The sequence below is a fragment of the Heptranchias perlo genome, chromosome 1 (genome assembly GCF_035084215.1).
Source record: "Heptranchias perlo isolate sHepPer1 chromosome 1, sHepPer1.hap1, whole genome shotgun sequence".
Lineage (NCBI taxonomy): Eukaryota > Metazoa > Chordata > Chondrichthyes > Hexanchiformes > Hexanchidae > Heptranchias > Heptranchias perlo.
Window position 1 is genome coordinate 91,079,985 of NC_090325.1, and position 10,932 is coordinate 91,090,916.

The 10,932-nt window shown below is 37.6% G+C and overlaps 1 protein-coding gene across 1 annotated transcript; it reads left to right on the plus strand.

Annotated features, from left to right (window-relative positions):
* The first annotated feature begins 5,439 nt into the window (after nucleotides 1–5,439).
* Nucleotides 5,440–8,118, plus strand: phox2bb (paired like homeobox 2Bb). Its single transcript, XM_067998953.1, has 3 exons — nucleotides 5,440–5,680; nucleotides 6,553–6,740; nucleotides 7,648–8,118. The coding sequence occupies exons 1-3, from the start codon at nucleotides 5,440–5,442 to the stop codon at nucleotides 8,116–8,118; spliced, it is 900 nt and encodes a 299-aa protein (XP_067855054.1).
* Nucleotides 8,119–10,932: the final 2,814 nt, after the last annotated feature.

The window sequence follows — 10,932 nt, forward strand, 5'->3', positions numbered from 1 at the left end:
AGGTCGATAGCAATTTTTTTCTGTTAATGTCCACTAAAAGCTCAGGGTAATTTAGTAATTGATTCTAAGCACAGCGACTCTCCAATGCTGGGCCTACATTTGGGGTAATAACTTTGCTAATTTTATCCATCAGAATGAGATTACCATGCTAATTCATGGGCAGCACTTGTCTTCAGGTCACAGGGGGCACTAGGATGCAAATCATCTGATTAAACACAATCCCTTCGGTGAGGACAACAAGGAAAAACAGAAAAGTAAAATCGCAGATGTGACAAACATCCTGCAAATTCCTTTACAAAATGACTACAAATATCCCAATATAAGCCACCAATCTGCACAACATTGCCACCTTGTTATTAGAAATGTCCCGTTGATTGTTACTAGTATTATTCTTTGCATCATATCAACAAATGAAGATAATTGTATCGGCGGTGAATGTTGTTGAAGAATTGCCAAATGATCGGTTATTACTTAAAATCAAGTTTTGGAAAACGCAGTGTATTGTTTTAATACCATCCCAGTCCTTATAAACGATCGTTCCTCTCAGATCAGCGTGTTATTTACTCTGGTGAGGGGTTTTCTTGTTGTTATTATTGTAGACCTATTATAATGGTGAGCGTGGTGTTTACTTTGAGTAGGTACCACCTTCGTACGCCGTATTCAAATACTTCCTGTACTGATCGGTGAAATGTGAAATCCAGATCATAAAGATGACAAACGGAAAGAAAGAGAAATGACACGAAGTGAAGTTGGTGGGTGTGGGCTGCCAGTGTGCCGCGTTGTTCTTACAGGTCTAGGGACTGTTTCATGGCAGCCGGCAAAAGGCCTCTCACTAATTGAATTTCGTTTTTCCTCCTTTGTCATGGGCAGATGTCACTTTACATCTGTGCCTCTGTTCAAACGCTCTGCTTCTTTAAGCTTAGCAGATGTTCCCTCTCTTATAGTTACTATGAAACTGGCGGAGAGCCGATGCACAGTTTTTAAATATACTTGCAGTCCTTTTCATATTAGTACATTTCTTGATAGTAATATTAACCTCAAAAATATACTTCATATACTTCACCATAATGAGTACAAATAAACAATAGCAACTTCCAAAGTGCATTTGTTTTGCATTATAACTTACTAAGAACTGTCTGCTATTTACTCATTTTTAAAACAATGGCTGTCACAATAATGAATTAAACATATATTCACTAACATTCGCCAGAGTTATTGTGATATTTCAGCTCAATATAAAAAATGAAAGGATTATATTGTTAAACATTGGCAAGAATACCTTTCAAATACATATATTTGTGTGTAATTGAAAATAATAATAATAATAGCATGACCAACCATTTTTTCCTGAATCACTATTCCAGTTACTGGAAGTGGTGTTTAATGTTAGCTGCATTGAACCGCGTTTATATTTAGCGACTAAATGTTGGTGAACCAAATCTAATTGAAGTGATGGGAATATTTTCATATAATTCTCACTGGGGTTGCAATATTATAGCTGGTCCCACGTTGTTGTGTTTAGCCTCGGGTGAAACATCTCCTTAAAGTGAGACGTTATGCTAGCGTTGACAAGGCGTTTTCAGTCAATACATAACACGAATACAATGGCATTTTGTTACGAGTTGTTTTGTTTCGCTGTCTTTCAACATTCCAATCTCTTCTTTCAAAAAAAGAAGGGGAAGGAAAAAAAGAGAAATCTTTCTCCTCGCTGCAATTCACGCCTGGAATGGGAAGAACACTTTCTGTTGTTTGCTCTCTATTTGTTTTAAATCGTTACAAATACCTAAACTCATCAGTTCATATGTCATCCATTCAAAAGTACAATTACATTTTCTCAAAAAATGCTGCTATCGTGTTGATCTACGTCTGTAATTAGATTTTTGAAATTTATGGAAAGTTTTGCATTGTGCTTCTAATTAAGGAAAGATAGAATCGACACAGCTTTTTTTTTAGAAAAACACTCTTCAACTGATTTATTATTTTTATTCTTGAACATTTCTATTCACATCTGGCAAGCAGAGCTGGCTCTCGATTTTTTTTGTTTCCCTGAGATTGCAGACAATATTCATGGGCTGGCTCCTATTTGCGCTTTTAATTGTATTGGTCCCGGCTTAAAATTCGAAACGGGTGCTCCTGTTTTCAGTTCTATTAAATTATATTTGGGACAGTCTTTTTTCCCTCCCCTCTCCCCAGACCCCAGACGCGTGGTGGATGGCTGCTGGAGCAGTTGGTCTATAGTTTTAATAATTGAATTAGCCATTTGGTACAACTTTTTAGCCGGAGCTAGGTCGCCAGAAGCTCGCGTGGAGCGCGCAGGTTTAACAAAACAGGGGGCTGATGATTGTCAGGCCCCAGTCATTTATCTCACAACTAAATAAAACGTGGCGACAAAAGATTTCTTTTCCCCTTTGGAGGCAAAACAAACTTACAAAAACTAGAAAGGAAAGGAAGATGAAAAAACGCCTCCAATTGTGCAACGGGGCATTTCTGCTTTCTAGTTGCTTTGCTTTAATGTTTATTTGATGTAACTGGGCTTCGTGGCGTGACAGTTAAGGTCTGATACGAAAAGAATCTTTAATGTGTCAAATATACAGCCCAAAAACATTACTACCTGTCTCAAGGATTTTATACGTTGGTGATGATGCACAATTAAACTCAATGATCACTCAATATACGAAGAATCAATCGTTGCTATTATAAATGTGATTCGCCGATATAATTAAAAGTTACCTTACGATTAGAGGCTGATGCGAATCTGATTTTGTGTTATGGGTACAGGTTGCTGTATTAATGGTAACTACATTTTGGAAAATGCATTATGGTCTTCTGGTCTGGTTACAGGGCGAGCCGAAGGATTGATAACCAGCTTAGCTTTTAACTTTGAGCCAGGATGATTGCATTGTTGGCTTTTGTGCAGGACAGGTGAAACGTGTAAAGAATTTCCGCCCTTAAATGAGAATTCAATCCAAAATCCTCATTACCCGAATCTACCTCACCTATATATTTAGATCAGATAGCTGTGGAGCGGCTCCTTTAAATACATTTGGATGAGATACTGAGTAATATCTGTACCGATCAGTGAAATATTGCTGTTTTCTGCGGTAAGGTTGTCATCTACTTTACCTAAATATTTAAATTACCTCAAACAGTATATAGAAGCGAGAAAAGTAAAAGCTTATTCTATGATAGGGTTGCTATTTATAGTATTAAGATGTAGCAACTAAATAAAAAAAAAATGGGATTTGTTTCCTTTAACAGGATTGTTTCCACATTTGTTGCGGTTGTTTATTGTTACTCTACGGAATGGGGGAAAACGGCATTCATATTCATGAAAGCGCGAATAAATAAAGATAAATTCTTGTAATAATGTTCAGATTCACATTCGTCTTTGCAGCTCTTTAGGCTTGCGACTGAACAGAGTTGGAAGACAGATGCTTCCCTCGCCTTTGTCGTCTGGTTGGAGACGCATGATGAGAAAGCAATTTAGTGCAATGTGCAATTTGTTTTCCAATGTCATTGGTAACTTTGTTTTCATTTCCCCGGTAAACAAAAAAAAACAATGTGTACAAAGCACAAAAGAAAGTCCTTCTTTATCAAAACCACAACTCAACACGGATTACATCGCCCATCATCAATAAGACTACAATCCTCCATAACCCACCTCTCACAATTCTGCGGTTTTTATTTTGAAAATGGGGTGCAGCATCATAAATCAAACTTTAGCCTTTTTAGAGATTGCTTGTTGTACAACATTACTTAAAAACGAATTTTAAAATTCTGTTTTCTATTTTTACTTTCTGTCATATTTATCTTTTTATCCTCTGGTTGTTAACTGGAACATGTCTACACATTCGAATAAGCGTAACTGTATCCTCAAATAATCATATTTTATATTTTCAATTATTTGATGTTTAAAATGTTTTTAAAAATAATGTAACACGTTTATTTCCTCTTTATTGTCGGTATTTTTTGTAATCTATCAGCTGGGATCCGATGCGCCGCAGATATAAATTTCTGTTTATTATATACTCTATACTTGGAATAGTGTTCTTCAATTTCGCTTGGTATTTAACACATAAAAGACTCATTGATGTAATTACACTAATTTTCTAATTATTTAAAATCACATCAACTGTTGCCTTATATTAGAGTGTTTCCGTGTAAAATGCACACTTCACAGTTGAAGGATTAATTAGGAAGAAAAAATATCCCGTAGCGTGTTGGGTTAAATAAAATTGTATTTTTGATTCATGCTTTTAACCGAGTCAATTACATTCCTTTTAACTTTTAATTTACCCGTCATTGTACATGAAGAATATCCCCACAGATTTACCTGATTCTATTTTCTAGAGACCAAGTTCTTCCCGTTTCGACTGGTTATGTTTGTTTAAACTGCATGAAGTGATAACTGGATAATTTTGTCAAAAACTTTTCCTAAATTTAATATTTCAATGCAGTATTCATTTTTGTATTTCCAGTATTGCAAACCGTGAAAACATTTCCTATACCCATTTCACGAAACCGCAGAACCTGGTAATGAATAATAAAACCAGAATATTCCTGTTTTACATTTATTATTTAATATTTCAACAGATTAAAGAGATCAGAACAAATTATTTCTAAAAATAAAATCGTCGTATTACAGAAAGATTTTCAAACCGGTTACCCTTGAATGCATAATAATGTTCATCGCCTTTCCTGTACATTTGCCAGCCAGGTGTGTTTAAAAAAAACGGTTTTTGTCTCTTTCTATGCTAGCTCTGTTTTTGCACGGTGCCAGCGTCCAGCGAATGTCCACCCGTGATAACATTTCACGCACAACAGGGGGGAGACTTGTTGTTAAATTGAGCGTGTAACATTATTACAAAAAAGGCGGACCATGACACCCGGCTTCCTCCCCGAAAACAGAAAATATCTCAATTTGTGCCCGAGCTATGATCGCTTAAAAAGCTTAAAAGCGCAGGGAAATTGGATCAGGGAGAATCGTCACCCAACTTTCATTATTTAAAAGTAGTCTGATTGAATTAAGGGCAGGGATATGGTTAGAGGGATGATGGAGGGGACTCTGTGCGTAATGGTGTGGTATTAAATTCTAATTAGAGATGCAGGAATCAATGATAGGGAGGTTGGGCAGCTCAGTCCCCCTGTGCCAGCCCAATAGACTGATGAGTTATTGTCATGTAAAAGCGAAGGCAATAAGACCACCGCTTTGCTATTGTCCAAGTGGAAACAGCCAAGTTTATTATGAGGACTATATGCTCTAGAGACCTGAGGCAAGGCAGCTCATAGGAGGCATTTTGATAAAACTAAGCTCTCCTCTTAGAAAGAAGCCCAGTTGTAAAGCAGGCTCTGTGCTGTGCACATCTACCCACCAAAGGCACCTTCTCTCTCTTTCTCTTTTCTCTCTCTTTTTTTGGCCAGATATCCAGAGCCTTTTCAATGTATAAAATGGAATATTCTTACCTCAATTCTTCTGCCTACGAGTCGTGTATGGCTGGTATGGACACGTCAAGCCTTGCTTCAGCTTATGCTGACTTCAGTTCTTGCAGCCAGGCGAGTGGATTCCAATATAATCCTATAAGGACCACATTCGGGGCCACCTCGGGATGTCCATCTCTAACTCCAGGATCCTGCAGCCTTGGAACTCTTAGGGACCATCAGAGCAGTCCATACGCAGCAGGTAAGGACCTCTCGCAATCCTTTCCAAAGAGTACCCCTTCTCCCCGCAACAAACATGTATATAGGAAGGTTGATTGCATTTGAAAATTGAAATGTGTTTAGTATTTACCAAACGAAATTTGCTTACACAAATGAAAGAATTTATCACGTTAGAAGCGATTGCAGGCAATGGGTAATTCAGTTACAGGGTTACACTATACTAGTCACACCCGAACCGCCAACAAAATTATCTTAAGCTGCCAAAATGATAGGCATAATTTATTTACTTTGCGATGATACGTAAAGCTTAGAAAATCTGTCCTGGTGTAATTAAATAACCAAAGACTAAAGCTCATTACCAGAGTGTCTTTAAAGCAGAGTGGCTTGGACTTAATACTACGATCATTTTAAAACATTAGGTAAACTTTAAGGCACACAAAACTTAGGAAAGGCAATTTAGAAATAATTTTACACAAAAAATAAATATACTTTAAGCCAGATAAAAACTAAATTATCAATTGATGCTAATATGGCTGATTTTATTTCCAATTGCCCATTTTCTTATATTTTGAGGGAAACTATTCTGAATAATTTCTTCATCGTTCATTTTTACATTAATCTTCGTTCCACTAATTATATGTTGAATTAATCGCAGGTATTGTTACACACTTATCTACAATTTTTTAACATTTGATTTCAATTCAGTGAATTGCAGACCGCGGTTGACAATTTTCTCTTTATGCACCTGTCTTATAATTAATTACATTTCTCAATTTCATTTTTACATGAGATACGTTTATTATATCTTCATGTGTTATTTTAGGGGTGTTTTGCGAGTTTTATTATTGTTCTGATTTCTCGACTTTTCCCTTGGTTCTCCGCTTTCTCTACCAGTACCATACAAACTGTTCACGGATCACGGCGGCTTGAACGAGAAGAGGAAGCAGAGGCGGATACGGACCACTTTCACCAGCGCCCAGTTGAAAGAACTGGAGCGAGTGTTTGCAGAGACCCATTACCCGGACATTTACACACGGGAAGAGCTGGCGCTGAAGATAGATCTCACCGAGGCCAGAGTGCAGGTATTATTGATCTAGGACAGCAAAATTTACGTTTAATAGCATTTTTCTCACCTCTACATTACTGCAATGTCGGTAGAATCTGACATTAGATGGACATTTCATCGGTACATATCTGGATACACCCAATGACGCCGTTTACTGTACATTTGGATAACGCCCTCGCCCTTTGCATGCATTATTGAAAGGCGACTCACTAAGAATGGGCCTTGTTAGAACTAGAATGGGAGTACTATAACCAAGTTATCGATACATATCTGTTTATCTATATATAATGCAATGTATTATTCGCATTCTTGGTTTTTTATAAGTTACTACAACATAGAATGGAAATCACATTACAGATATACTTCAATGAGGAGGGTGTATGAAAAATAGAAACACTACGATAGGGGACAATGTAGATACGACATTTAAATATATTAGTTATATACAGAATAGTTCATATACATTAGAGATCGGTACACACACGTTCATGTATATATTATTTACACAAAATCGATAAGCAGCCAAGAAGCCATTGTGGCCAAATGTGAAATCCTAAAGGAAAACAAGTGCGCTCCTGAAATTCTTAAAATCTACATTTGGAACAGGGCGGAAATGCAACAGATCACAGGATAAACAGCTTGCCATCTCTTTCTGCAGTACACTCGGGCTCAGGAACATTTTCCCTCTAATTTCTACCTTCTTTCCCCTTTTCTTGTTCCCTTTTTTTCTCTCCTCACGTTTGTCTGCGTTGTTTAACACGTTCATTTATGGTCATTTATTAATGTTATTGCTTGGTGGTTTGAGTAGATCTCTTGCTCCTTGACCCTGAAGATCAGATTGTATTAACAATATATCTAATTGTCGGTCTGTCGTATACCTCTTCCCGACTCTAACTCCTTTCTCTTCCTTTTTCTTTCCTCAGGTTTGGTTTCAGAACCGGCGAGCCAAGTTCCGCAAACAGGAGCGAGCGGCTGCGGCGGCGGCTGCAGCGGCCAAGAACAACGGCTCATCCAAGAAATCCGACCTGCGGACCGAGGACGATAACAAGGACTCGAAACCGGCCGATCCCGACAGCACGGGTCCCGGTAGCTGCATGCCGACCTCGGGCAACGGCGGCGGCGTGTCCGGCAACGGGGGAGGAGGAGGCATCGGAGGTGGAGGGGGTGGAGGAGGAGGCGCTGGGGGAGGTGACTCCGCCAAGGCGGCGGCTGCGGCCGCTGCAGCGGCGGCGGCTGCGGCAGCTGCGGGAGTAGCGGGCACCGGCTGGGCAACGGGTCCGGGCGGGGTAAGCGCAGTGCCCGACTCAATAGGAGGTCCTTTCGCCAGCGTGCTCTCCTCTCTGCAGAGACCCAACGGAACCAAAGCCACTTTAGTAAAGAGCAGCATGTTCTGAACTTTTTTCCTCCTCCCCCCAACACTGGGATTAAAAAAAACAAAAATATGTTTAAAAAAATTCAAAACGAAAAAAAAAACTTTTTGTGTGTCTTTCTACAGCGGTGTTCTGTGACTAAACTGTAAAAGTGTTATTCTCAGTATAAATTGTCTTCTCTAGTTGACCCTAAAAGACGCCCCCCCCCCTTGTAGTCCATATGGAGTGTGTTTATGGAGAATACAAAATAAAACAGATCATCACGGGTTGAGTTATTTTGTTTAGGTAAAAGCTGGTTCATATAATAATAATGGTATATATTTTTGTTAAATGCATGTTGTCGTTTCTTTTTCTCTTTCTCTGTCCCGTTCGAAATTATTGTGAGCATAATCCTCATAAATTATGTTCAGGAGTTCAAAATTATTTATATGTGGTATAATGGATGCTTATATTTAAATAAGGGAAATATTTCTACGTGTGCATATAGTTTTCCAAAAGTGTACCATTAACTTGATTGTTGATAATAAAATGCAAAGCAAAGGTTGGAATATGTTTCTGTTTTTTTGTTGTTATTAAAAGTAAAGTTGTGGCGATAAAACCTGGGAGTTGAGGGATGAAAATAATCTAAAACAGGGTAGCAACTGTGTGTTCTCAGCTTAAGGCTACAGGAGAATGTCAATGTGAATTTCTTAAATATTGTTTGCCTACTTAGAGTGAACATTATTCTAATATATATTAACATCTGTTTCGTCTTGTGTGCAGAGGCTCAAACACATTTTTAAATGGAGTGGTTGGAAATACAGTATTTATAAACAGATTGTGATTGTATTAGTTTTCATTTTTTAAATGTCATGTTTGATGGAAAATACCAGAGACGACGAAAGCAAAACTGTGAAATAATAATAATAAAAAAGACAAAACAGACCTGCTTATTAATGCTAATTTCACTTTGTGTTGTCTACATATTCGAAACTTTAGATATCAATTATTGTAATGAAACGTTTCATTGAAGGCGAATGTCTCAGTACAGTACAGAAAGCAATGTCCCTATTTAAAAAATATACTAGTGTTCGCTCATGCTTTTTTTTGTTAATTCTAGAATTATATTGGATAAAAGTAGGGTCACGGGTATCAATGGATCTTATAGCGAATAAAGTTTAATGTGTTATGCTTTTATCGCTTAAAATAGAATCAATAAAAAGGATTTCAGCTTTGTTGCAATAAGACATATTTATTAGAACAAAGTGAAAGTAATTGCAAGCAAATAACATGTAGACCGAGGCAAGTAAAAAGAATAAACTTGCATTTAGACAAAGCCTTTCGGGACCTCAGGACGTCCCAAAGCATTCACAAACAATCAAGTACTTTTGAAGTGTCGTCCCTGTTGTAATGTAAAAAATCATGGCAGCCAAATTTCCCACAGCTAGGTCCCACAAACAGCAATGGAATAAATGACCAGATGATTATTTTTACTGATGCTGGCCGTGGGGTAAATATTGGCCAGGACAAATAGAACCTATTTCATGTTTGAAAATTAAACCAAAACAAAAACGAATAGGTACACGTGAGTTATTTGCTATTCAGAATTAACTAATTTTTATTAGTTAATTCTAAAGGCTTTAAGGTTATTTCCCAATAGGGATTCCCATAGTATTTTTCAAATTTGACATTTCCAGTGTACATTGTTACATAATCCCGCAAATAGTGGTCATGATCTCTGGAAAATAGATTAAAACGGAATATGTTTCCACTGATTTTAGGATCCTGACAGTGGATCTCTAGTGCAGCTCAGAACCTGGACCCTATTTGATTAGTCTGCATCGAATTGAACTCAACAGGTGGTTCCACAGAAGTCACTGATTGCCATTGGAAATAAAGAGAGGTTAGGAAATACGATCCGGCACAGTCTGCTGTTAATCGCAATACATTTATATTAATGATCCCTGGACTGTTTATAGATTCAATCTCACAATGAAGGACGGGCAGGTAAAAAGGAAGCCAGATTCCCCATTCCGGTGGGAAGAAAAGAGAAAAGAATGACAGAATATGGATTTAATGGCATGTAGCTGGCACACGACACCAACAGCGAAGGAATCCTTCTAATTTTCTGTTCCTTTTTATGTCACATATTTTTGAAGAGCGATATGATGCCTATAAACAGATTGAATTGAATTTATGAAGAGAAATGACTCCAACAATTTAACGTTCATTATTATAACAAATGATTTCGGAACTGTACTCATTTGTAGAAATTAAGGATTTAATAATATTTATTTTAATAAGGGGCTTTTCCCGATTCTCGATGTTTTTTCGCAGGACGACTGGTGTAAATAAGAACAGGTATGACGCCGGTGATCAAAGGTTGATATATGTTAAAATTATTCTTATTAATGATGTCGAAAGTAATTCGAATAATTGAAGTCCTTTCCTTTTCCTTCTGTTTTATCGAAAGTCACAGTGTATAAAGGGAAACTCCGTGACACATCACAAACTCCTTTTGTTTCTTTTTAAATCCTGATCTGAAATCTCGAGTATTCAAAACACCTGTAGCCAATACGATAAATGAAGTAACGGTTCCATACCATAACACTTAAAGATGGCCACAATGATATTTCATCAACATAACGCATGATTGCAATCCCTGAAGAAGTTATAGATTCTCGCAGATGGATGCTGATAGTTCCAGAAATCAGCATGTGAAAAAGTCTTGTATCTCAATATCTTGCTGGATGTAATCAAGCGGACTGAATACCCCAGTCATTGATATCCCTATACAGAATTCTGATCTAACAGACTGGGTGCCAATCCCTGATATCCCAATAGAGTTTTAATCAGCCA

Coding starts and splice junctions, on each gene's coding strand:
- phox2bb (XM_067998953.1), top strand. CDS start 5,440: ATGTATAAAATGGAATATTCTTACCTCAATTCTTCTGCCTACGAGTCG. Junction 5,681..6,552: donor GAGCAGTCCATACGCAGCAG/GTAAGGACCTCT, acceptor TTTCTCTACCAG/TACCATACAAACTGTTCACG. Junction 6,741..7,647: donor TCACCGAGGCCAGAGTGCAG/GTATTATTGATC, acceptor TTCTTTCCTCAG/GTTTGGTTTCAGAACCGGCG.